This window comes from Blastocystis hominis, assembly GCF_000151665.1.
Source record: "Blastocystis hominis, Singapore isolate B (sub-type 7) whole genome shotgun sequence assembly, scaffold_23".
NCBI lineage: Eukaryota > Bigyra > Opalinata > Blastocystidae > Blastocystis > Blastocystis hominis.
In genome coordinates, this window is record NW_013171831.1 from 160,139 (window position 1) to 185,954 (window position 25,816).

The 25,816-nt window shown below is 47.0% G+C and overlaps 9 protein-coding genes; 5 read left to right on the top strand and 4 right to left on the bottom strand.

The window, feature by feature from the left end:
* Positions 1-975: 975 nt before the first annotated feature.
* On the bottom strand, positions 976-1,602 carry GSBLH_T00003016001 (Ribosomal protein S17e). XM_013041677.1 has 4 exons: positions 1,519-1,602; positions 1,373-1,468; positions 1,277-1,342; positions 976-1,243 (listed from the first exon to the last, which is right to left on the bottom strand). The coding sequence occupies exons 1-4, from the start codon at positions 1,555-1,557 to the stop codon at positions 1,007-1,009; spliced, it is 438 nt and encodes a 145-aa protein (XP_012897131.1). The 5' UTR covers positions 1,558-1,602; the 3' UTR covers positions 976-1,006.
* Positions 1,603-2,421: 819 nt separating this feature from the next.
* GSBLH_T00006566001 (tRNA pseudouridine synthase D) lies at positions 2,422-4,429 on the bottom strand (the record flags this gene model as incomplete). Its single annotated transcript, XM_013041678.1, has 6 exons — positions 2,422-2,628; positions 2,660-3,037; positions 3,069-3,345; positions 3,381-3,784; positions 3,813-4,097; positions 4,139-4,429. The coding sequence occupies 6 exons, from the start codon at positions 4,427-4,429 to the stop codon at positions 2,422-2,424; spliced, it is 1,842 nt and encodes a 613-aa protein (XP_012897132.1).
* A 320-nt stretch (positions 4,430-4,749) lies between these two features.
* GSBLH_T00003017001 (uncharacterized protein) lies at positions 4,750-5,549 on the top strand (the record flags this gene model as incomplete). Its single annotated transcript, XM_013041679.1, has 2 exons — positions 4,750-4,872; positions 4,905-5,549. The coding sequence occupies 2 exons, from the start codon at positions 4,750-4,752 to the stop codon at positions 5,547-5,549; spliced, it is 768 nt and encodes a 255-aa protein (XP_012897133.1).
* Positions 5,550-6,634: 1,085 nt separating this feature from the next.
* On the bottom strand, positions 6,635-7,598 carry GSBLH_T00003018001 (uncharacterized protein; the record flags this gene model as incomplete). XM_013041680.1 has 1 exon in its annotated part: positions 6,635-7,598. One exon carries the CDS (start codon positions 7,596-7,598, stop codon positions 6,666-6,668), a length of 933 nt encoding a protein of 310 aa, XP_012897134.1. The 3' UTR covers positions 6,635-6,665.
* A 5,140-nt stretch (positions 7,599-12,738) lies between these two features.
* On the bottom strand, positions 12,739-14,241 carry GSBLH_T00003019001 (uncharacterized protein; the record flags this gene model as incomplete). The annotated part of the gene is made up of 1 exon (XM_013041681.1): positions 12,739-14,241. One exon carries the CDS (start codon positions 14,239-14,241, stop codon positions 12,739-12,741), a length of 1,503 nt encoding a protein of 500 aa, XP_012897135.1.
* Positions 14,242-19,679: 5,438 nt separating this feature from the next.
* GSBLH_T00006567001 (uncharacterized protein) lies at positions 19,680-21,245 on the top strand (the record flags this gene model as incomplete). The annotated part of the gene is made up of 6 exons (XM_013041682.1): positions 19,680-19,952; positions 19,986-20,050; positions 20,082-20,337; positions 20,395-20,851; positions 20,881-21,092; positions 21,123-21,245. 6 exons carry the CDS (start codon positions 19,680-19,682, stop codon positions 21,243-21,245), a joined length of 1,386 nt encoding a protein of 461 aa, XP_012897136.1.
* A 117-nt stretch (positions 21,246-21,362) lies between these two features.
* Positions 21,363-22,628, top strand: GSBLH_T00003020001 (uncharacterized protein; the record flags this gene model as incomplete). XM_013041683.1 has 8 exons in its annotated part: positions 21,363-21,392; positions 21,426-21,541; positions 21,573-21,706; positions 21,741-21,894; positions 21,931-22,090; positions 22,122-22,203; positions 22,238-22,500; positions 22,529-22,628. Exons 1-8 carry the CDS (start codon positions 21,376-21,378, stop codon positions 22,626-22,628), a joined length of 1,026 nt encoding a protein of 341 aa, XP_012897137.1. The 5' UTR covers positions 21,363-21,375.
* A 243-nt stretch (positions 22,629-22,871) lies between these two features.
* Positions 22,872-25,316, top strand: GSBLH_T00003021001 (uncharacterized protein; the record flags this gene model as incomplete). Its single annotated transcript, XM_013041684.1, has 5 exons — positions 22,872-22,892; positions 22,928-23,089; positions 23,136-23,876; positions 23,907-24,516; positions 24,586-25,316. 5 exons carry the CDS (start codon positions 22,872-22,874, stop codon positions 25,314-25,316), a joined length of 2,265 nt encoding a protein of 754 aa, XP_012897138.1.
* A 129-nt stretch (positions 25,317-25,445) lies between these two features.
* On the top strand, positions 25,446-25,816 carry GSBLH_T00003022001 (uncharacterized protein). XM_013041685.1 has 4 exons: positions 25,446-25,536; positions 25,569-25,606; positions 25,638-25,702; positions 25,734-25,816. Exons 1-4 carry the CDS (start codon positions 25,485-25,487, stop codon positions 25,801-25,803), a joined length of 225 nt encoding a protein of 74 aa, XP_012897139.1. The 5' UTR covers positions 25,446-25,484; the 3' UTR covers positions 25,804-25,816.

A 25,816-nucleotide genomic window follows, 5' to 3' on the forward strand; every position in this document is an offset into this window, starting at 1 on the left:
CAAGAACATGAAAGCAGTCTTCTCAAGCAACTTAGCCTCATAGCCAAGATTGCTTCATCAAACGTGGATCCGTCGATATTCAAACAAAGAGGCGAGATCTCAGACATTCTAAACAACGTGTTTCAATCGACGTCAGTGAGTGACTTCGTGGACATCATCATCCCCGCCCTTTCCGGCGTTCCCCTTGCCAGTTTCTCCGTGTTTCCCCCTTTTGTGATTCCCAACTTCGATGCAGAGGTGGTGGAGCAATCGCGCTGGGCGGATAACTGGTGCAGCATCTTTTTGATCGCAATGAATCGCTGGGATGGTTTTTTCTCCTGGCTTCTCGAGTATTTCCTTCTCACCATCGCCGCGAACGGCGGGGACGACACAACGCGAAGCTGGCTGATGTGTCTGGTGGATCGAATGATGTCGGGCCGATTTTTGGAGGCGCTCTCGGGCGAGAAGAAGAAGCGAAAGAAAGACTCGGTGAATGTGGGAGCGATTTTGGGGAAATTGGGGTGCCCGTTGCATCGCTATGTCGAGATTTTGATTCGCTCGCAGCGTCGTGAAGTGGTGGAGTTCTGCGAGAAAAGTTTCGGAGCTTGTAGCCCGTGCGGAAGGAGGTTCATTGTAGATATGACGCCGAAAGAGAAGGAGCTGCTCGCGCTGCGGAAGGAAATGTGCGCGTTGCTGAAGGGAGAGCGAATTCAGCCCAACGAACAGATGAAGGACGAGGAAATGCTGGCGATGGTGAAGTCGCTGGAGGAGCTGGAGAACGATCGGCCGAGTCTTTGGATGCAGGGATCGCTGCTGCGAAAAGAGTCGGATTCTCTGCCGATCGGATCGGTTTTGTTTTAGAGAGAGAGAGAGAGAGAGAGTTGGAGCCTGGATGTTTTTGTTTGATTATTTTTATAAAAAGTATATTTCGTTGCTTGGTGTGGATTGTTTGAGTGAATAAAGGTGTGTGTACTGATTCGAGCGAACAAACAGGGCATGAGCATTGAGGAATCACCCACACATCAACTTAGTTCTGCTGAGATCTTCTGTGACCACGGAATCTTCTGTTTCCGACAGTCTTCAGTCCGGCAATCTTCACATCCATGGCCTTCAGCATGTCGGCAGTCTCCTGATCAACCTCAATCTGGTCCTTCTCAAGAGCAGACACGGCAGGGATGTAGTCCAGACGACGCTCTCTCTCCTCCTCCTGGAGCTTCAGGGAGATTCCACGCACAGGTCCTCTCTGAATTCTCTTCATCAGATGCTGGGAGCTAAGATCCGACCTCTAACAGCCTACAGTCACATATCCAGCGATCTTGTTGCGCATCTTCTTGGAAGGAAGATCGGCACACTCTGCGACAGACTAGGATGATACGCCATCCAGACCAATTACTCTTTTGTTGTTCTCGAAGTCCAAAGCCAGCTTCTGGTAGTACTTCTCGACAATAGTAGCAGCAGTTCTCTTGACGGTTTTAGTACGCACGCGACCCTAGGCGCTGTTAGTAGGGATATTCAAAAAAGGGCTCGGCCGAATCAAGCTCGCCAAGAAAACGAAGCCACAAAGCCTCCAAATAGCATGTGTGCACAAGCAGCTTACCATTGTATAGGACTAACGGAATTCCTCAATAAGTATATAACCTCGATCGTTGAATGGACATGATTTACTGGATTACCGCGGGAAACCAAGGCAATTGCCACTTTTTCTTTTTTCTTTTGATTGTATCCTACTATTATGAGCAGTAACATTTTATACAAGAGGCCAATATACAGATATGATCCATCTGTTAGTGGTAAAGTCCTTACTCCTAACCAGTTTTGTTTTTTTGTAGACTCTGTCGATCCCAAAATCCCAACGTGGGTTGAGCTCCCCATACCTCAGTTGTAGTTTGCACCCTGGAATGAGTGTCCAAGAACTGAAATGTATTACCGATATGCGCTTAAGGGGAGAAAATATATATGTCCAAGTTTCACCAGATTTGATTAAGTCTATGCAGAATCCTTTACAAAGTACTGTTGTTGAATGTGGTACCAGTACTTGTATGGGTGCTAGTTCTATCGGAACTGCAAGCTCCAAATCTGTTTCTAGTGATAATGATTCGTGTGCGTCTAATTCTACCAAGTCCACCAGCGAAACTGAGTCCAAATCTGAGAGTCACACCTTTTCCTTTTCTAATCCTCAATTTTATGATTCCGATGATTTTTCTTGTCGTTATTCTTCTTCGAGTGATTCCTGTAACAATATGGAAGAGATCTCTAGTAACAGTACCCCTTCGATGAGTGACTCGATGTAAACTCGCCCTCCCTTTAATAACTCCTTTATTTGTTTATTCGTTTATTTGTTTACCAGCTTGATGTTTGTATCTTGTTTGTTTCAAACACGTTAAGAAGATGAGGAGAATCCAAATAGTATAAAATATACTGGTAATATACTAATACCAGATATTACTGGCTGCATCCACCACTCGTCAGCTCGGTTATCATCGTTGTGGCGTATAGTCCTTTGCGTAGACAGAAGGAAAGCTTCAAATCGAACGGAGAAGCGACAGCCTGGTTTTCATCAAGGGACTCAATCGCTTCCAAGGTTTCCACGCCTCCGCACAGTTCGAGGGGCTGCGCAGCAATGCATCGATACGACCCAGGCAGAACAAACTACACATTGGAGAGAGACTTCCTGCTCTACCGGCGATGAATCCTTCTGAAAACCTTCCATTCCCCAGCCCACCGTCTCTTTTAAGATCCGATCATAGTACTCGCCCACTTCGTTCGAGGGAAGCTTCACATCGTATCCGCAGAGAGGCAACACAACCTCACGCAAGCAGCCTTCCGAAGCGAGCGAGTCTTCGTGGAGAAATACATCGCCTGGGAGAATTGCTTCGTGGAAGTGCTGGACTCGCCACTGCAGAACCTTGTTGAAGAGCAGCGATTGGAAGGCTTTGACGTAGAAGGTGAGCTGTTCAGAGGGAATCGCGCGCAGAATGGACAGGAAAAGCTCGGATTGCTGAGAAGATGGATCGTCGAACTGCTGCTTGAAGTTGTCATAGCCGAATCGATTGATCGTCTGGAATGTTTAGATGCAAAGTGGGAGCTACGCGAAGAATGGCAAGCAAGACATATGAGGAAATGGAACAGTGTTTAATCGCTCCTTTGATGTCTCCTTCGTGGAACAGCTGAAGAGATTCGATGGAATTGTCGTCCTGAGTATGAATCGAGAGGATCAAACGAACTGTAAACACGGCGCTGGGCTCCAAGAAGAGACGAACTGCCTTTCCCCATTGCTTTTGGAGCAGATAACACCCTATTTGGGAAGGAATGCTCGAGGATTCATCTCGCTGTCCAAGTCGTTGCGTTCCAAAATAGTTCACAAATCTTTGTTTCAATTTTCATAAAAGTAATTCAAATACCCCAAGCGATTCATCGCTTTCAAGTTTTGAACGCAGTCCTTCCACGAGCAAGAAACGTTTCGCAATGTCAAGATGAATCTGTTTCCCCATAACTGCCCTATTTCGATTTCTTTCGAAACATACGAGAACCCGCCGACTTCAACATCGCGAAGCTGCGAGCAAGCCGCCAGCAGTTGATCTGCCGTGATATTGCGGACAGTGCCAAACTGTGTGGTAACGGCCTTTTTATCTTTGATGCCCGCAAAGGCTAAAGCACGCTCGTGGATGTGGAGAAGCTGGCAAAGACGCGATTTAAGAGAAAAGAGCTCGATGTTCGTTTTCTTGAGTACAAATCGCAGGATTCCATGAAAGGAAACCTCTGTTCGTTTCGAAGGTTCTCTTCGATTGCGATTTCGTTTCAAACTCTATGTGAAAGGGAGATGTCGACTCTACTCGCTGTGTGGAGAGAACAATACTGGATTGACTGGTAGAGGTATGAATGAACGGGTATTTCTTTTTGAAAAATAAGTGCAGTTGACGGCGTTTCTCCTTATCTTCCTGAGGAGGTAATGTGTACATGTGCTTTGAATCATCTTCCTTATCAAGTCGAGACTGGAGGATAAACTGGAGCACTGAGAGTGCTTCCGATTCTCCAAGCAAACTCTCTAACTCGTCCATGTTTGGATTTCGTTGGATCTCGATCGATCCAGATCGACTCTGAATGGATATGTAAGGGAACTGGAACTAAATCAAATCAAATAACACAACAAAATGTGTACAGAAAGCTCTTTCAACACATTTGGAGGCAATTTCTGACCTGATGGGAGAGCAAATTCACGCTTTTCCTCGAACTTGGGAGATTTACACAACAGAGAAAACGATTCGATGCTCTGTCGAAGGGTGTCAGAATACTCACAGTAGTTATCCACCGCTAATCTTGATATATAATACATGGAACAAACGTTTTGATGGTTCACTTCGGTCTTCGTCAAGCGCAGGAGCCATTTCTGGTAACGGAGGTATTTCCGTATCAAATGTGTCGGCCTCGATTTGATTCTCGTCGATTTCATGAACAACAAAGTCAGAAGGACTAAACGGTTCATACTCTTCCAAAACCAAACGTATCCTTGATTAGACACTTCATCTCCTTATACTGCCCAAAATACGATTCATCATCCAGCGAGAATTGAAATAGAGTAGCCATGGTCAAGAGTTGAGAAAAATCATAAAATAAAGAGCTGTTTCACGATTGCCAGAAACCTCATTGTACACAGAAATCCACTTTCAAAACCATTTTCATTGGTTCAGGTTTCCTATTCTAGACTCTATCAATATGTTTCGTTTGGGTCAGTTTGTCAAACCAGGATCTCTGACACGGAGTTTTTCATCGATGTGTGAATACCTGCGACCGCTGGCAGTTTCCACTTCGGTACCATTTCTGTCGGCAGGAGTGAATACCTTTTCTCCATTCATACGATCTTTTTCGAAGTCTACAAAGCGATACGAGAAGTCTGTAGATTCTGCATTGTTATCGTTATTCTCTAGACAACGGCGCTCACAGTTGTCGACCCAATCAAACAGAAGCAGGCAGAGCTGAATAACGGTCCGCGCATGGCGTTTACCAAGTCTCGTCCAATGCCAATTCGTACACGCCGTATGGTGCAAATAGCCCGTCTCGTGAACGGAATGCCCGTGACGGACGCTCTCCAGCAGCTTCGTTTCTGCAACAAGAAGCAATATCCTCTGGACAAGGTGATCCACAACGCGAGCAATTTGATGAGCATTCGCTACGGTCTGCAGCCCAGCGAGCTCGTGATTTCTTCGATCTGCGTGGGCACGTCCTTCCTGAAGAAGCGTCTGGACATCAAGGGACGAGGCCACATGGGCATGAAGAAACGCTCGTACTCGAACGTGTACGTGGTAGTGAAGGAGGGAAAGCCCGAGCTGAGCAAATACGGCGAGAAGCGCCGCGCGGCGAAGCTGGAGAAGCAAGCCCGAATCAAGCGAGAATTCCGGGAGAAACAGGAGCAGACGATCGAGTTCATTTGGATTGTTTGTTTGAACAAAGAGGAAACTAGTTACAGAGTGTGGATGATCGATTCAATCGAACCGGATTGGAAACGCGTCATGCGGACATTGCTGCTCTCGAAGACTCGGCCCTTCGAATCACTGCCTGACCACACGACGTAGATCTGCAGATCACAGTTTGCGCCATCTTTGTCACAGTCAGCCTTTGTGTTGTAGCAATTCTTCCCACTATAGACATTGTACGTCTCCGTTTTGTCTGTGATCAGAACCAGATCAGTGCCGTTCTTTAGCACGGAGTTGTCGTAGCAGTTCGTCAGGCAAGTGTTGCAGTTATCATCCCATGCAATGCTTTGCACAACGCCTTTGTCCAACGTGATAATGGCAGTCATAATGTTGAAAACGCCATTATTAGCAAGGGATCCAGTATACAGCTTCGGAATCGAGTATTGCGTGATATTGTTCCTTTCGTCGTACGTTTTTGAAGAAAGTGATAGCTGGACATAGACGTTGTCGGCTTGCTTATCATTGACTGCCTTATACACTAGAGAGTTAAAAACACAAAAAACGGTATGTACGTCCTTTATATATGTACCGACCATACTGATCCACCCTCGGGTTAAAAACGGAACGCTCCTTTCCATTAATCGTCATACATAAGTAATGTGGCTGATTAATGAGAATATCCTTAGGGCCTTCTATTGTCATGCAGCTGGCCGACAAGCACACAAAGAAAGTGGCAAAGAGTATAAGCTTAAGCATTTGTTTGATGGAACAAATAGCGTGTCCTTTCGATAGAGTATATTTATTTATTTAAGAATTCGACTAATGGCCTGCAGAATGAAGGATCTGGCTTTTCCCAAGATACTGTTTGCAATGTGGACAGTAATGGAATCTTTCATATCATGCCTTCGATGATGTAAACACGTCTTTGAGTGAAGGGAGGCAGAGTCCGATCCAAAACAAAGGGGGGAAGAAGAAAAACAGAGCAATCGAGCAAAAGTATCTATCATGAAGGGTACAAACTAGCTAACGAGGTGATGGATATGACCCAGCTCCCAATACCCTTTTCGTGACCGTCATCCCTTTTTTCTGGCAAAACGGGCAAATCACAAACATCGATCTACTTCGCACCCATCCTGCTTGTATACTCGCGATCCCACACGAATTCCGTGTTCGTCATTTTCTCATTTTCTTCTCTCTAAAAAAACGAAAATTACCTTTCTTCTTCTTTATCGAACAAACACTCCATGAAACAAAAACTATCACATCATCCATCTACTAATTCGCAGGCGCCTCCAGCTTGAACGCGGGCAGCTTCTTATAGCAGGCCTTGCAATAGGGCTTGTCATCTCTCTCGAACTGCTCTCCCTGCGCGATGGAGTGTCCGCACTGCACGCACACGAAGCACAGTTTATGGTAGGACTGTCCGTGGAAGGTGACCATCTCGGCGGGGTACACCGTCTTTCCGCAGGTGGCGCACTTCACCACCGTGGGTTTGAACAGATCGCGCATCGCCTCCGCGTTCTTGCTCAGCACCGGCGTGTGGCGCTCGTTCTCCTCCACGCGGTACGAGCCCTTCGCGCTGTACTCCGCCTTGTTCGGACGGGTGCCGTACAGCTGCTCGTAGCACTTCGGGCACAGCGGCTTGTTATTGTGGTCGCAGTAGTCGCCGCCGCCGATGATGTTGCCGCAGTTCAGGCACTTGAAGCAAAGCTTGTGGTACACTTCGCCCAGAGCGGTGAAGCGCTCAGTGAACATGACTGGCTTGTGGCAGGTGGGACAGATAGGATTTTCGCTTGTGGTGTCCAGAACCACACGCTCCACCTCGCCCTGGCGGTTGTAGGTCATCTTACCACCAATGAAATAGGGACCCTCAAACTCTTCCACCGATGCAGAGTATCTTCCCACACTGAGGATACACATGCACACCTTCTTGAAGTTCTTCAGCTCGTACAGATCGTTCACACAGAACAAATCCATCTCGGGGCAGCCGATGCTTCGGGCAAAGGAAATGAAAGCGCTAACGTTCTCGCGCTCCAAAAATACAGCACCGTGATTGATCTGAGATTCAAAAAAGAAGCGTAAACTTACCTTACGAACACTTCCAGGACGAATAATGTTGGCAAGTCTGCAAATAACCTCTCCGTTGCGGAGAGCGTTCTGGAATTCTTCCTCGTCGTCAGGGAACTGCTCTCCCATAACTTCCTGCATCCAATCACGAGTGACCTACGCCTCAGGAATGCTCAAAAGAGACTACAATCCAATGGTCAGACATTGATCCACAAAAAAAACAAAAGAATATACAGAAAAACTGTGGTTTTCTTACTTAAATAACGGTTCAAATATGTCGGGATGTATATGTATGTCGGAATTCTTCCCTTTCAACACTATTAGTGTTTAGATAGCGGTATTTATGAGAGTATAGACAACATTTCGTCTAAAAACAAACAAACAATACTATATACACAATGTTTATGTATGCGTATGTGCACAGAGTCAAACTATCTACCCAAATATCAACAAATTAACCAAAATGTAAGGAAGATGGTAAAAAACACTTCGAATTACGAGTCACCAAATAGGGAACTTTCCCTTGGAAGGATGAAGCCAAAAACGTAAAGGAACTGCGATACGTTCCCACCAGTGCATCACAAGAACCCATAGTCAATAATTCATAAAATAATTCTTTTACTATATCGTTTCCCTTCTTTGATTTGAATGCAGAGTCAGAATGAGTTGCTTTTTGAGTGAATGAAAATACCTCATGATTCATTGTGTTATTCAATATAATTCCTTTTGCAAAATTCGAATCGGAAGCTATATAAATCGACGCTTTTGGATATAGATCGAAGATCGAACATTTCAGAAAAGACATGATATCCTTTGTGAACAAGAACGATCGATATTCCACAAAATCCGAGTTTCGATCGCCCATTCGAATATGAAATCCAACGCAAGGCTTATTTCCAATTTGGTGATTTCCATTGAATGAATAGTTTGTATATATTATTATATAACGGACATAAAATAATACACGTAGATTAATTCTATCAACATATGGTGAGTACAGATAAATTGATATAGGACTATAGAATATGTAGTGGTAAACGTGAAATATAACAAACTACTATTACTACTCAACATTATGGATTGCTGCTAAAATCTTCGTGCTAATCTTATAGATTAAGTTCAAGTATTCGAGATATATCTATAAATATCAATTCTTTTGATATAAATATACTTGTTATTAATTTGTTCTGAATTCTCATAAATGAATCAGGTAGACTCACTCTTTCTATATTTGGAATATCTATAACAAGTCATTATCATTTCGTTTATATACTTTCCATTATCACAGTTCGTGGATTATAAAAACTACCTTTTACACTTGTAATAGATGATAGATTAGGAAGATCTAGTTTCAATTGAAATCAATTGAATAAATACTTCGCATTGTTAATGAACATGATTCATCATTTTGACCAACTAAAGACTGAAATCCTAAATTAATGAATAGTAATGAAGGAAGATCTATCCGTTTCACATAATAATACACAATATATACTTTCAATTATAATTGATAATGATCTAAAAAAAGTTTGATAGCCTAATTCAATTGATTGTAATGAAGGAAGATCTATAGGGTCAATTAGTATACATATTTATATTATAATACCTCGAATAATAAAGGAACTCCGAAAGAAGTTACATGACTCGTTTTCAATTTTTCCTATATTGACTGATTTCAATGATTTCAAATTATGTAATTCAAATTCGCCACCAAAATCACTGAAACTGAACGCACCAATTTCAATCGATTGCAAGCATTCGCAATTCAATATGTGGAATGATTTTGATTTATCTTTTCCTTTGTAATATCTCGATTTTGTAAAAGAGTTCTTACCGATTTTGATAGTTTTCAATCGATTCAATCCATCGATTTTGAATGTTCTCACTGATTCAAAACATTCATCGCCGATTTCGATTGATTCCAAATTATACAACAATGAAACATCCCAATCAACCAATACACAATTCTCAGTCAGTTTCAAATGTTTGATTCCGATATTCAGTGGTTCTGAGCCATCTCCTTCATATTCTTCATCGATATCACTTTCAATTCCATTATACCATTCACATTCATTCACTAATATACCTTTGCGATTATACACTTTTCCACTTCCAAATCGCTTATCATCACACCAATATCCTTCATATTCAATCGCTCCATTATCATGATAACTCGTTCCATATCCAAATCGTTTCCAATTGATCATTATGCCTTTGTACACCAAGATTCCATCATCATCATACATTTCACCATATCCAAATGGAATTCCAATTTTACCTAATTTTTCTTTTTCTGTCAATACCAAGCCTTCAAATCGACTTCCATGATCCAAATCCACGATTCCTTCTTCCACTATTTCTATGGATTGTTCTTCTTCATTATGTGAAATAGCACCAATTTGATGATTTCCAAACACTTTCAACACTTTCTGGTCATTGACCACAAATCCTTGATTCATGAATACTCCATTATTGAATTTCAATAATACACATTCTCTATTACTCAATATGAGTAAAATCCAGCCATCCACTTTCATTTCTTTAACTTCACGCCCTTGCACGTTCTGAAATATAGAATTCCCAATATGATAGTTGCTAATAACCGAATTGACAAAATCGACAATGTTTTACATCAAAAGAGGTAAAAATATGAAAAACCAGTACTTTCATCAAGGGTATTTTTTCTTTTTTTCATCCCTTTTTCTCTTTGATGATCAATACGACACACTTTGATATAAATTAATGCAAATATTAATATATTATATATATATATAAGTGCTTTACGTTTCAAGTTGCGATTAAAATCAAACGCGTTCAAATTCACGTAATACTTATATAAACTATAAGCAATATAGTACATATTATAAATAGTTATAGTATTCAATAATTTAGTGTTGTCTCTGGTAATCTGCTTATGGCATCTATAGACTTTGTGCAATTGTATCATATATATATATATATAGGATAAGTTTATTTTCTTATATATATTGAATGACGACTACACGAAAAACAAACTAACGGTTCTATGTATTCTCTTGGATATTCAATCATAATCATTATCCTATGTGAGTGATAATACACAGATAATATTGAATGTCTGTTGCTTTATTACAGTTGATCAGCATAGTATTAAGAAGTATCTACTACTTCTATTTTTATTTCTTTGAAATATTGAACAGTAAAAAAGGAATCAGAGTATTTGCAAATGGAAATACAATTTGATTTATTATACCTGTCAAAGCACATTAATACATATTCATTTCATTACCAGATCATCCAATTATAATTTCAACGTATTTTTGTGATTATCAAACTGCAGGCATTATATATATATATGTATATTCTATGTGAAAAGATTCGCCTTTTTGTCTATTATCATTTCAATATAAAAAAGTGTTATACATGATATATACGTATTCTGAATTGCTTTCAACACTTATTCTCTAACACAACTAATTCTTATTCATATTATACTACAATCTTAAAGTAAAATAAAAGCTATTTGAATGATATTTAGCATTTCGTTTCTAACTTCCTTATACTATTCTTTACAATCAACATTATACTCACTGAAAACTCATGATTTAAAATCCATTCATATACATTTTTGTGTGTATTCGATAGAAAACGATATTATCGAGAGTATAGACAACATTTCGTCTAAAAACAAACAATACTATATACACAATGTTTATGTATGCGTATGTGCACAGAGTCAGACTATCTACCCAAATATCAACAAATTAACCAAAATGTAAGGAAGATGGTAAAAAACACTTCGAATTACGAGTCACCAAATAGGGAACTTTCCCTTGGAAGGATGAAGCCAAAAACGTAAAGGAACTGCGATACGTTCCCACCAGTGCATCACAAGAACCCATAGTCAATAATTCATAAAATAATTCTTTTACTATATCGTTTCCTTTCCTTGATTTGAATGCAGAGTCAGAATGAGTTGCTTTTTGAGTGAATGAAAATACCTCATGATTCATTGTGTTATTCAATATAATTCCTTTTGCAAAATTCGAATCGGAAGCTATATAAATCGACGCTTTTGGATATAGATCGAAGATCGAACATTTCAGAAAAGACATGATATCCTTTGTGAACAAGAACGATCGATATTCCACAAAATCCGAGTTTCGATCGCCCATTCGAATATGAAATCCAACGCAAGGCTTATTACTTCCCATCCGTTCTCTTCGTTCTCGCACTGTTTTCAAGATTTCCTCACTGAACACGAAATGGTTTCTCGTCACATAAGAAAGAACGTTGAACCCGTGGATCGAGGGGTGAACAGATTTGAACGGTCGATCTTCAAGAAATCCTAAACGCACAAGCGCGTTGTATGTTTCGTTGTAGTAAGGGAGCCATGCAAACAGCGGACAATTTGTGGTTAAAATGATGTGGCTTTCGTTAAAAACCGAAGTAATCGGCTGAGAAATGAGTTTCTGCACGACTTTCGATTTCGTTCCAAAGCAAATATTGATCATTCGAAGATTGGACCGCTTGATGGAGCGAGGAGCTTCAAGAATAGGGACGGGATGGTTCGAAAGGTCCGTTACGTTGAAAAGAGAAGTGAGAGGATAAGATGGAGGAACTGAATGGTAAGTTCGAAAAAGGATTACAGATCAGGGTCGCATTTGTGAGAGCCGCGATCACGTAGCAGCTTATCAGTCCGAAAAATTTGTTCGCAAGACCTCCAGGACCGAAATTGAACTGAATGGTTTTAGAAGGAAAAGCGTCATGTGGAGGGGAAGCAACAGAACCGGAATCGGAATCGGAATCGGAATCGGAATCGGAATTCGAATCGGCAATTTGACTGGCCGAGTATTTTGAATGAAACATAGAACGAGAAACGGAGGAAGGCAACGAGGAATCGACAACTCCTGAAGGTTGATGTTTTTCACCGGTATAAATATCTGTTTGTTGTGTATTACCACCTACAATTCAAAGATCAATATTATATTACCAACTGGCGCATGAGAAGTGTTTGCAGAGCTTTCCTGTTGTACTATAACACCGCTATTTTGATGGATTAAGGGGGAAGATATTTCCGCCCTCCATTGCTGTGAAACGGGAAAATCAGCTAACGGAGCAGCGTTTTCACTTTGGCCAATAAAATATTGGATACCGAACTCATAAGAATAAAGGGAGACCATAAAAACCTACTTGCTTTGTAGGTGACAGTTGTCTGCTCCAACTATGTGAAGCATATACTTGGAGAGCAAAGTACAGTAAACAACAAAGAAAAGGAACGAAAAGGGTAATTCCACCCATTTTATGGTATGTACCACTCTGCCTCTTCCGCTCCATGCTTTTTTTCTTCCTCTTCCTCCTCCCCCCACACTCTCCCAAAAGTCTCATTTCTCCAACAAACACCCAACGAATCCTTTCCACACCCCGTATTCCACAATCCTCCCTCCTCTTCTCCGCCAGCTTCTCCTCCCGCGCTCTCCTCAGGAATCATCTCCATCACCGTGCTCTTCTCTCCCTGCTTCCCCATCCCCATCATGCTCTCTCGCAGCTCCCCCGCGGCCTCCTCCTTCCCTTCCTTTCCCAACAGCCCCACGATCTGCCTCACCGCCGCCGCCACCGCCTCCATGCACACCGCGTTCCGCACGTCCTCGTCCTCGTCCCCGTGGTACAGCAGCCGCCCGCGCCGCCGCAGCGTTCCCTCCTTCCCCGGAACCTCGCTCAGCAGCGACCGCAGCGACACGCTCCGACGCTCCTCCTCCATTTCCTCCGCGTCCTCCCAGCCCCGCGGTTCTTCCGAACCGTACAGCGCGTCGAACGTGTCCTGCGACCGCCGCCACGGAGAAGAATAACCGCGGGGAACCGAAGACGCGCGGAAATCCTGCTGGAACAGCGCGTTCACTTGGCTGGAAAACGGAGAGTGGGATCCCACCGATTCGAAATCCGGCTCCAATGAAACGCCCGGGCTGGGGACGGAATGAAACTCCTTCGAGAAGCCGGTTTCGGAGAAGGCGGTTTCATTGGGCGGTTCGTCCTTGGGGGAGAGAAGAACCGCGGATTCGGAGTGGGTGTCGATGGTTTCCACGGTTTCCACGGTTTCGGTGGTGGATTTTGTGTTGATTTCGTGCGGATTTTCGATTTCGAATTCGAATTCGGTTTCGAATTCTTTTTCTTCGTCTTTGGCGGGAATTTCCGAGTGAAACTCCCCATCGAATTCGTTCGGTTCGACGGCCGTTTCAACGCGCAATTCTTCCCGCATTCTCGGTGAAACGCCCTCATCGGAGGGCGTTTCAGGACGGAGATCCGGTTCCACGCCCGCCGAAACGCCCACCGCCGCGGGAGTTTCGCGGGGATCCTTCTCCATTCCCGCGGTTTTCGGCATTTCGGTGAAGGAAAACTCGCCGAGCAGCTCGTCGATCCCGAGCGTTTCGCATGTCAAAACCGCGGGATCGAGGGGCGGCACGCCGGCGAAGATCTGCCATGAAACTCCCGCGAAGGGCTGGACGTGGAAGAAGCGGGGAAGGCGGAAAGTCTGGTTCAAAACGGCGACGGAAGGCGGGAAAAGCTGCTGGATGGCGGCGACGGCGGAATTCTGGTCGATTTCCGTCATTCCAGAAACCGAGACGATCCGAGAAACGTCGTAAAACACGGGAATTTCGTCGATCAGGATCGACTCATTGGACGAAAAGTAGAAACCGAGGTCCCAGAGAGTGTGAAACTGCTGGAGCAACATGGTGAGATAGGTGGAACTGCTCTGTTCCACGGGATGCGGCGCGACGCTACGCGTTTCATCGAACGGCCCGACCATCTGCGCGTTACCCCGTTTCCCCAGTTCTACGAAAACGTCCCAGATGCGGTCAATAGCGAGCACGCCGCTCAGCACGGTGGACAGCGGCGGCACGAACGACACTATTCATCAACCGACCGCCCGCGCGGCTTCCTACCTCCGTGCGCGTGCACAGCGTCGTAGAACGCGTTCAGCGTCTCCATCTGCTGGTAGAACGCCACCTCGCTCGCCACCTGCTCGCGCCACACGCACAAATACCGGCTGTTTTGGCACGACACGAACTGCCAGCTCACCTCGCTCGACACCGGAGAAAACGCGAACAGCGTCTCCGCCTACATCCTCGGTTCCACGTTTCCACGTACGTCCAGAAAACCCGTCTGCCGGTACACTTGGAAATACCGCGGGGAGGAGACGAACGGCGACGGCGAAGCGGCGAGCGGGCTCGCGAAAACGCACGAAAAATCGCGGAACGCCGCGATCTCCTCGCAGGGCGTTTCGGAAGGAGTGAATTCCCACGGGAAATGGAGGATGATGGCGGCGCGGCCGTCGAGCGAGGCGATGAAACCCTCGAGAGAGGATTGGTCGGTGAGGACGAGCAAGCGGGCAGTTTCGCTGGCTTGAGAGAGGGTCTGGATGAGCCGCGGGGTCCATTTGGAAGTGTGGTACACTGCGGTGAGGAAGAGATTGAGATTGAGTGAGGAAGTGTCTTACAATGAGTCGAAATGTGAGAGAAAAATAAATACTTAAAATTTGGTCGTTTTTTTGGAATTCGATCCATTCGTTTTCCCGCGCGATTTTAAATTTGCCGCCACTCCGCTCGAACAGCTGAATGCAATCCGCGATCATCTCGTCCGAGTCATCCAGCACGCATCGCAGATCATCCCAGGGCGTTTCGCCGCACACCGGATACTGAAAGTATTTCGCCTCCACGTACGCATTGGCCGATGAAACGCCCATCTCCCGCACGCGGGGAACCGAAATGTCGATCTGCGTTTCTCCCTCCGCGGTCTGCAAATCCATTGGCTGAATGGCACGTGACGGGGTTTTGAAGTGGTAACTACCCGTGAAACTCCCTGCAGAGCAGCACTAGAGAATCGACGAGATGCTCAACAGAGGGTCGAGACAGGCATTGCTCACAAGAGGGTCGAGATAGAGATGGTTGACGCAGGCACAGAGAGATTCGGTGTGCTCGATGGCTTGGGCCCATTTCTGAGCAAGAATTGGGTCATGAAGGATCTATTGGGTAATTTGGGCCCATCCAGTGAATTAGGTACCAAATAGTAAGAAAGCACCGAGAAACAGCGCGAAACCGCCAAGGTGTAGAACGAGCTGAACTCCCCCGCGGTGAACTCGATTGTCTACATGAAACGCCCGATGAAGGGAAACGATGGATTGATTGGTTTGTTCGACACACACCGAGTTGACGAGCTCCCCCGCGGCAAAGGTTTCACTGCCGAATCGAGAGTCGTGGAGTGGGGAGAAGAGCGTGTAGGGGCGTTTGAAGGGAGCTTCGTTTGGGTTAGGGGGTTCATCGTTCGAGGAAGTGGAATGGGGACAAAAAATAAACAATTGGGTCATGGGGCATGTGAAAATTGGTTTCTATGGATTCAACAGGGGATGCTCTGTGCGTACAGTGAGCTCAGAAAAATAGGGATATAGAGAAGAGGGAATCGCTTTGCACGGAAGGAGGGAAATGAGAAGACAATCAAACATGGATGTTGGGAACGACTGCATATTTCGCAGATATTGAAAACTTTCGTCTTCCTATGCGATTTTATCACAAGTCGTAGGATACATACAGGAGTTAGCGTTAGAATAGGCACATTTTGATAGGAAGCAGCGAATAGAGGCTGACTTGGATCACAAATCGCATCCACACTTTCCGAGCAAGACGCCATATTAATTAGGCGCTCGTTTTCTCCAGAAATTGGGTTCACACTCACTGGCGCATAGAAATCGAGGAACGGCAGCACCAAACTATCGATTATGCTTCCTCCCAACTCCTGTCCATAGAGTCGCACTTGCGACGTATCACAATACACAAAACTATCGTTTTGAATGTCGAAAAGGATCACTTGCTCTCCATCATACCGATAGCCACTTACAATTCCGATCAAATCCTCGGTCTACACATTTCAAGTCGCTCAAAATGCTGCTTACAATATAGGCCAGTGAACCTAACAACGGGATTTTGTGAAGAGACATTCAAAAATAGTTTCCTGACTGAAAAAACAGAACATGTAGTCCTCACTGCCACAACGATCAAATAACCGTTTTCGCGATTGAGCTCCATTCCCAAAACGCATGTTCGCAGCAATTCCGAGACATTTCATTTTGGCTTCCAAGCACCAGATCGTCCGAGGAATTTGTCCAGCGGTTTTACGTGTGTCATCTCTTGACTTTGGGAGTTTTACGAGACAGAATGCTTTTTCGTACTCTGGATTGCCTCTACATGCATTCCCTGTTCGCCATTTTTCTGAGGATTCACGCGGTCTGATGGGACGTATTATGGCAAAGTATCCGCCAACAGAGGAGGTCAGAACAAAGGCCCAGATCATTTCGGACTTGAAAGCAAAGAAATTGAGCGTAGAAAGGGTTTGACTCTGAGTTTGCTTCTTATTGTGTAGAGAAAGATGCTGACTTCCGAAATCCTTCACTTAAACCAAAAATTCACGACACAGGTTTTGCATTCATTGTCTTCCCCGCTTACAAATAGGAGGTGGAGGACATCGTAGCCTCCTTCATCCGCGAGAAGCTCTTCCAGCGTTCTATCGGCTTCGTGGAATACTGCATGGACCATGATCTGGTTTTCTTTCTTTTTCCTCCTCGCTGACTCCCAGCTCCCCGAACTCTCCGAATCGACCACCCTCTGGCTGCTCTACGCCTGCAGCACCAAGAAGGACAGCGAGGTTCTGCAACGCCTGCCCCCGTACATCCCTCATCGCATCCAGTCGCTCTACATCTACAAAGGCAAACTGGCGCGCGCCTTCCTCTGCTGCGGCCTCCACGACAAAGCCGAGCCTCTCCTCGCCTCCTTCGCCCAGCACAAGTTCCGCTTCGCGGACGTGAACAGCTTTTTATTGGACGGTTTGTTCCTCGGCGGCTACTACAACGAATGCATCGATACGTTCCACACCATCCAATCAAACAACGAACAGCGCCTTCTGAAGGACGAAACGCCCGTCAAGATCCAGTACACCGCGTATTCCGCGGTTTTGCGGTCCTACTGCAAGCTCTTCCAGGAGGACGGTGTGTCGTCCATCCGCGCCCTGATGGAGCGGGACGACATCCTCCCGCGGGAATGCGACTATTTTGCGCTCTGCGAGTACTTCGATACGCTGCCCAAGTGGAAGGAAACCGTCAAAAAAGTCGCGGACGTCTGCCAATCGAAGGGCGTTGCCCTCTCTCCCGAACAGTGGAAACGTGGAAGAAACCGGATGATGCGTAGAATCGCGGTAATCGCGGCACGCGCGAAGGAGATTCAGTTCAACGAAGGGATCCACGTGATTTCGTCGTATTGCAATCAGTACGACTCCAACCTCGATTTCGACATGCACCACAACGAGCTCTGTTGGTTTCCCCGTTTCTCCGATTAGGAATAGTGTTACAGTGCCGGCTGCTGCCGCCGAATGCGTGCCGAATGCGCGTTTTGAAGCTGTTTCGGGACATTCAGGAGCGGTTTTCGAGCTCGCAGCTGGCGGATTTGACGGTGTTGGTGCGCACGCGGATGTCTGCGAGGGCGGTGGTGAATTTGCTGCAGAATGATTTGGTGCCGTCGATACGAGTGAATGTGATTGTGGGTGATGAGGGGGGGGAGTGAAGGATAGGGATCGGACTTGGTGGTGAATGTGAGAGACTTGCAGAAGTGGTTTGACCGGAAACCGTTTGATTTCCAGTACTTTTTATAGTCTTTTTACGTTGCTGTTTGTTTGAATCAGTTTTGATTCCTTTGTGACTCGATCCTTTGCAGAGCGCCTTCTAACCCCCTTCGTATTACTTTAGTGCCGTGCTGTCGAACTGGATTTAGTGATTGCGACCTAGAGTTGAACCATGTCGCTAAATGCTGTTTTTGTTGTCTACATGAATTTTGACATTTTTCGAAATGTGAGCCTGCTTCAGCAAGGGTAGGTTTGGACGTGATGTTTGATAGAAAGCATCTATTTCTTCCGAGTCTGCTTAAATCAAGAAGAATCTGGACGCATTATGTTTTGCGACTCAAGACCCTATCAAAAAGCCAACCTTTGTAACAATCGTATTGTAAGCGTGATCTTGTGCGGCTAATCACGAGATACCCGATTCTGAAATGTATTACAAACCTTGTTCTGTGGATGTGGAGGAGAATGCATTCGTATCTAGGAATCTCCTCATCCGCTATGCAGGGGAGGAAGCTTCTCTTCGCGAATCGTGCTGCTGGCGAGTGGAAGTTCCCTATCAGCACATGGATAATTCCTCCCTGGAGTTCACCGTCGAGTTATTTTATCACAAACCCATCAAGAATGAGAAGAAAGTCTCCGCCTACGCCGAAAAAGCGACCGTAAGCATCCCCCATTGATGTCCCATTTAGTTCATCGGTTCGCAGACGATTTCGATTTCCAACATCGGAGACAATTCCGTTCTGCACTACCTCCGCCTCATCTTCTCCCAGCAAGGCCTGTGCGAGCTCCGCGGCGTGTTCACGTGCTCCCTGATGGATTTCCGCTATCATCAAACGATTTTGAGCCCCACAAACGAGCTTCTGACCGACCCGCAGCCGCTGGACGGGTTTTTATTCGACGACTGCGACGTTTGCTTGGCGGAGTCGATCGACCGCGTAGAGCTACAAAGCGATCGAGTGCAAATTCGAGGCGCTTTCCTCGCTGTTCGTTTCCTTCCTGCAGAATTCCTTCACCAATCTCGCGAATTCCATCGAACGCATCGTCCGCCATTACCCCACTGTTTCCACTGTTTCCACCGTTTCCACTGATTCCACCAACCCCTTGACAAAAATCAGGCCTTTTTCCAAACCCATCCAGGAAGCCGTTTCCCCCTTTCCATCGAATTCGAAAATGGCAAAAAAAGCCCCGATTTCCAACTCATTCAAACACTCGGCATTTCCCAGTTCCCTTCATTCCCCCACTTCTCCGTTTCCACCTTCCGATCCTTTCTACAGTCCTTGCGGATCCCCGCGGTTCCAGCCCGCGTTCCGCGACTCCCTGGCCGAACTCATGGAACCGCGGGAATTTTCCTTCGAAATCCCCGAAATTCGGCTTCCCGCCAATAATGACGATGTCCCGCGGAACGCGCCTTCCGAACTTTCCATGATTTTATCCCCCGGCAAAAATGACGATTCCCCGCGGGAGTCGCTTCACGAAATTCCCGCTATTTTTTCTCCTTCCAAAAGCGATGATTCCCCGCGGGACTCTCCCGACAGAATCCCCATGATTTTGTCCCCCGGGAAAAATGACGATTCCCCGCGGGACATGCGTCGCTCGTTGTCGGCAGATGATTGGGTGGAATTGGGACAAAGCGATTTGAAGCAAATCGGCGTTTCCTTTTCGAAGCAGTTAACCGCGGAAATCTCCCACTGCTCGCAGCAGCTGTGGGAGCTGCATGACACGTTAACCGCGGTAATCGGGGAGTGCATCGGGGTAATGGTGGAAATGATGCATCGGGAGCATGACCGAAATCTGCGCGATTTCTACAGCCGTTTCATTCTGTTGAATCGTTTGAGTCTGCTGGATTTGAGCGGCGAAGTAGAAACCCGCGCAATTTCGATGACGCACTAGACGCACGATGTGTTGAAGGAACACAAAACACTCTTTGAAACTGTCCGAAATAGTGCCTATTTTAGGTATTTTTGATTGTTCTTCCCTTGACTTCAGCGACACCATCGCGGAAAACGTGATTCATGACGATAGTTTGGTCGTTTCTTCCCTCGAAGACGGCGTTTTGGCGTCATGTCCCCTATTGTTGATTGACCGTTATGGAAAAACGGACACTTCGGTTCAAAACTCACCCAATAGCAACGGCACGCTCTCCCAATGGACCTGTCCCAATCGGAGATGTGCCCATATTAATCTGAGTAATGTTCGCCGATGTCCCTATTGTTTAATGGACCCAAACCCTCCTTCTCTCCACGTTCTCTTCGTCCTCCACGGGTTTCGCGTTTTCTCCGGGCGTTTCTCTCACCGCTAGGCGTCTCCCGCGGATATGCATCGCATCATTTCGCTGCTGAACTTGAAATACCCCGCGCTGAAAGTCGTTGCGCTGCAATCCTGCGCGAATTCGATGGAAAAATCGCTCGTCGTGTTGGCCTCCAAAGTGGCTCAGGAAATCAGCGGCCATCTCCAGGCGCTGAAACTCCAGTCACGGCAGAATCTGCGCCGAATCTCCTTTTTGGGACATTCGGTAGGGGCCCTAATTCTCCGATTGGCGTTTCGAAACCCCCTGCTGACCCCCTACACTCAATTTTTCCACCTGTTTTTGTCACTGAACGCTCCGCATTGCGGCGTTACATTTTCGAAACGGTCGATCGACTGGGGGTCCCGATTTTTGGCATTCGTGAATTCGTCGCAATTGGTGGACGAATTGCTGCTGAAAGACGATAAAAACCCGCGGAACACGCTTCTGTACCGAATGTCCCAAAATTCGGGTAGGGACCTTTTTTGCCATATGTCCCAGATTTATCGTCATTCCATTATTTCTACCTATTTTCGTCCTTCCAAGACACATTCGTTCCGTTTCATTCGGAACGAATCGAAACGAATCCCGCGATTTTATTGTCAGAAGGAGTGGAGGGCGAAGTGTACCAGGAAATGATTTCTTCGTTTTGGCGGCAATTCCGAAGCGAATTCTGTCAAACGAAAGTGAAAAAGTTCGACGTGTATTATGATGTGGGGGGAGAAGAGAGGGATGCGATGTAGAATTTGAACTTCTCGCTGGATTCGCTGATTGGAAAGACGGCGCACACGAATATTCTGAAGGACATGCAGGTGATTCAGATGTTGCTGTACAAGACGGAGGAATGTTTTGTTGAGGAGGAGTGAGAGGATGGATATGGAGTGTTTGTTGGATACATATTTATATATATGTATAATTGCTGGAATGGAGCGTTCAAGGAACCAATCTTGATTTGACAATAGATAGTAGCAATTGTTGTTTTGAAACTTCAGAACAATGGAGGTCGAAGGAGAGTTTGAATTGTCTTGCATAGTCCTCATGAATAGCAACACCACGATCACGCGAGGGGACTTTGAACAAAATGATGCGCTGCCTTGGGTTGAAAAGTATCGTCCCACAAGCCTCGATAATATAGTTTCACAGGACGATATTGTCGCTACAAGTGGGTGCGTATCCAGCGTTTTTAGGAATAGTCAAGCGTTTCATTGAGGGAAACCGACTTCCTCATCTCCTGTTTTACGGTCCTCCAGGCACAGGAAAGACCACGACAATTATGGCGGTAGCGAAAATGCTGTATGGCAGCAGCCATTCGAGCATGGTTTTGGAAGTACCTCTTGCTTCTCTTTTTCTATGTACACTAGCTAAACGCCTCCGATGATCGAGGTATCAATGTGGTCCGTGAGCAGATCAAAGTCTTCGCCGGTACAAAGAAACTGTTCCACACGGGCGTCAAACTGGTCATTCTGGACGAAGCCGACAACATGACCAATGCCGCCCAATTCGCCCTGCGTCGCAGTATTTTATCGTTCCTTCCTCCTTAATTTCCTTTAGTCATCGAGAAATACAGTCAAAACACGCGCTTCTGCCTCATCTGCAACTATGTCTCCGAAATCATTCCCGCGGTTCAATCGCGCTGCACGCGCTTCCGCTTCCAGCCGCTGAACCCGCAGCTGATTCGCTCCCGCCTCCTCTACATTCTGCGCCAAGAGAAGTACCCGATTCCCGCGGGGATTTTAAAATAGCGTGGAATTCGACGACGACGGCGTGGCGGCCCTTCTAGCGCTTTCCCGCGGGGATATGCGTCGCGTGATCAACGTTCTTCAGGTATCCCCGCGGTTTTGAGTGTGATTTTGCGTAGGCGACGGCGATGGCGTTCGGCAAAGTCACGGCGGAACATGTGTACCGATGTGCGGGGATGCCGTCGCCGGCGGACATGGAGCTGGTGCTGAGCTCGCTGATGGCGAAATCGTACGGAGATGCGCTGAAAACGCTGGAAGAGCTGCAGAGAAAGAAGATGTTCGCGATGTCGGACATCCTCACGGAACTGGTCGGGAAGCTGCAGGAAGTGTCGTTCCCTCCGGCGGTGGACGCGTTTTTGTATAGGGAGTTGGCGGATTTGGAGTAGAGGTGGAGATGATGTGCGATGTAGGGTTCGACTGAATGCGGGGACGCAGGAGGAGATTCAGCTCCGCTCACTGGTGGGAATCTTTACGAAGGTGCGAAGCATGTGTAGTTTGGCTGTTTGTTAGAGCACGCAACTGTGAATAGGGCGACAACGAGTAGCTTTTTTATTATTCTATATATTCTGGGAATGGCGGATGTACAGGAAAATCTCCGGCAGGGAGTCATTGGCGATCCCTTTTTAAATACGATCCAAGAGCAGTTTGCGGAGTATTTGAAACAGTGCGGGTAGATCGTTTTGTTTACCGGTAGTCCTAATCAGGAGGAGCAGGAGGAGAGTCTCCATGATGAAGAGAACATGTATATTGACAATGTACCCTAATTTGGTGGAGGTGAGTGGATTTAGGAGTTTGTCGACAATATCGAGAATGACAGAAACAGAGATTCTACGACCCTGATTGTAGACTTCCAGAAATTGAAAGCTGTCAATCCCGATCTTGCGGAGAGTATTCGAGCTCATTTCCACAAAGTACTGCCCAGCCTCGAGAAGGCGGCCTCCGATTTTGTTCGTAAATACATCCACGACAGCGTTTGTTTGTTTTCCCGTTTTTCACGCCCAGGGCGACGAAATCCAGCAAGACCGTCGCGTCCTCGTGTCCATCACGAACCTGGACAAGGAATACCCGCTCCGCGCGCTTCGCTGCGAGCACATCGGCTCGCTGCTGGCGATCTCGGGCACCATCACGCGCACGACGGACGTCAAGCCGGAGCTGCTCTTCGGCTCGTTCACCTGCGACAAGTGCCACACAGAGATCAAGTCGGTGGACCAGGCCTTTTCCTTCACGAAGCCTGCGATGTGTCCGAACCCCGACTGCAACAATCGCTCCCAGTTCACCTTCAACATGAACGAGTCCCTCTTCGACGACTGGCAGCGCGCCAAGCTCCAGGAAAACACCAACGAGATCCCCGCGGGGAGCATGCCCCGCTCGCTGGACCTCATTCTCCGCAACTCGCTCGTCGAACGCGTCAAACCCGGCGATCAAATCGTCGCCACCGGCACGCTCATCGTCGTCCCCGACGCTTTCGGGTCCGTCCCGCGGGAGGCCGTCATCTCTAGAGGTCGCCAAGGCCAGGGCGTTTCGCTGGGGAGCGCAGGAACCGCGGGAGAGGGCGTGACGGGGCTGCTGGGGCAGGGCGTGAAGATGCTGACGTACAAAACGGCGTTTCTGTGCAGCGCGGTGCGCGTGGAGGGCGGCGAAACGCCCGTCACGGCAGAATTCAGCGACGTGATGAAGCAGACGATCATGGCGATGCGGGAGGCGAACATCATCTATAACAAGCTGGCGGAGTCGATCGCGCCCACGATTTATGGCCATGTGGGTGTGGATCCCCGCGGTGACGCGTAGAGCGACGTGAAACGCGGGATTCTGCTGCAGCTGGTGGGAGGCGTTCCGAAGAAGACGGCGGACGGGACGTCGATCCGCGGGGATCTGAACATCTGCATCGTGGGGGATCCGTCGACGGCGAAGTCGCAGTTCTTGAAGTACGTGGCCTCGGTGGCGCCGCGCGCGCTGTACACGTCGGGAAAGTCCGCGTCCGCGGCGGGACTGACGGTCGGCGTGACGCGCGACGCGGAGACGCGGGAGGTGTGTCTGGAAGCGGGAGCGTTGATGCGGAGCGATAACGGGATCTGCTGCATCGATGAGTTCGATAAGATGGACTGGGCGGACCAGGTGGCCATTCACGAAGCCATGGAGCAGCAGACCATTTCGATTACCAAGGCCGGGATTACGGCGTCGCTCAACGCGAGGACCGCCGTGCTGGCCGCGGCCAATCCTGTGGGCGGACGGTACGACCGCACCAAGCCGCTGCGGCAGAATATTGCCATCACGGCGCCGCTGATGTCTCGATTCGATTTGTTTTTTGTCATTCTGGACGAGTGCGATCCCGCGGTGGACCGGAAAATCGCGGAACACATCATCCAGCAGCGACGCAGAGAGGGAACCGGAGAAACCAGTGGAACCAATGGAGCCAATGGAGCCAATGGAACCAATGGAACCAATGGGAGCAGTGGAAACGTGGAAGGGGAGTCGTACTTCACGACGGAGCAGATCCAGTACTACATCAGCTTCGCGAAGCAAATCAATCCGCAGTTCACGCAGGAGGCGCAGGAGCAGCTCGTGGACTCCTACCGCATGCTGCGCGAGGGAGACTCCGTGGGATCCAGGACGCAGACCGCGTACCGCATCACGGTGCGCCAGCTGGAGTCGCTGATTCGACTGAGCGAGGCCATCGCGCGCGTGCATCTCAGCGATGTGGTCATTCCGGCGTATGTGAAGGAGGCCTGCAGACTCCTCAAGCAGTCCATCATCCACGTGGAGTCGGCCGATGTGAGCCTCAATGAGGAGGACGAATGGGGGCAAAATGAGCAAATGGAGGAAGAAGAACCCGCGAATTCTGGAATTCCGGAAAAACAGACGAAGAGTGTTACGTTTGAGGAGTATTCGAGAACGGCGAAGGCGATGGTGATTTTGATCCAGAAGGAGAAGGAAAGGCAAATGAGAGAAACGCCGGACGTGCAGTTTATGGGCATTAAATTCGGAGAGTTGATTAGCGCCGTTTTGAAGACGATGCGCATCAGCGATGCGGAAGAATTGAATTATAAGCGAGGAATCATTCGAAGCATCGCTCGAAGACTCGTTAATCGAGACCATATTCTGGTAGTGAATAGTGATATCGGGCAGATCGAAGAGGATGATTGGCTGGTCGATGTACATCCTAACTATGTCTTGTCTTGCATTGTTTGTTTCAAATGAAGGAGATCCGAGTCGCCCCTAGATCGTATTGAAAACCGCGGGTACTCGGCTGAATCAAAAACAAGAAAAAGAGACTGGAATGAGTTCTGCGATTGTGGGAATTCTTGGGGGAGTTTGGTTATTGCATAGGTGAAAGACCTTTTGAATCCCAAACCTTTTCTGAAGAATATGACAGGAAAGCTGATTTGCGTTAAGCTGAAGTGGGGTTTGGAGTATCAGGGTATTTAAATTGTGGATAGGATTTCATTTTAGGTCGTCTTGTTTCGTTCGACTCATATATGAATCTTCAGGTAAATTTGGTTGGTGTGTGTGAAATCCTAGTTGTCTAACTGCGAAGAATATGTTGATGGTAAGAGCACTGCCCTTTTAGGAGATGTATTGATTCGGTAAGTCTGCTTGCTAGTTTCTAACCAAAAGATGCAACAACGTCTTGTATATTCGCGAAGTTCCCGATAATGAAGGAGGCGACGATATGGAGACAGCTTAACCTTTGTGACAAT

What these genes read in the sequence shown, in the direction of transcription:
- GSBLH_T00003016001 (XM_013041677.1), bottom strand. Translation starts at nt 1,557, where the DNA reads ATGCTATTTGGAGGCTTTGTGGCTTCGTTTTCTTGGCGA. An exon ending in TGGCTTCGTTTTCTTGGCGA is followed by an intron (nt 1,469 to 1,518) that starts GCTTGATTCGGC and finishes AACAGCGCCTAG; the next exon opens with GGTCGCGTGCGTACTAAAAC. An exon ending in AGATCGCTGGATATGTGACT is followed by an intron (nt 1,244 to 1,276) that starts GTAGGCTGTTAG and finishes CTTAGCTCCCAG; the next exon opens with CATCTGATGAAGAGAATTCA.
- GSBLH_T00003022001 (XM_013041685.1), top strand. Translation starts at nt 25,485, where the DNA reads ATGACAGGAAAGCTGATTTGCGTTAAGCTGAAGTGGGGTTTGGAGTAT. An exon ending in ACTCATATATGAATCTTCAG is followed by an intron (nt 25,607 to 25,637) that starts GTAAATTTGGTT and finishes GTGAAATCCTAG; the next exon opens with TTGTCTAACTGCGAAGAATA. An exon ending in TTAGGAGATGTATTGATTCG is followed by an intron (nt 25,703 to 25,733) that starts GTAAGTCTGCTT and finishes TCTAACCAAAAG; the next exon opens with ATGCAACAACGTCTTGTATA.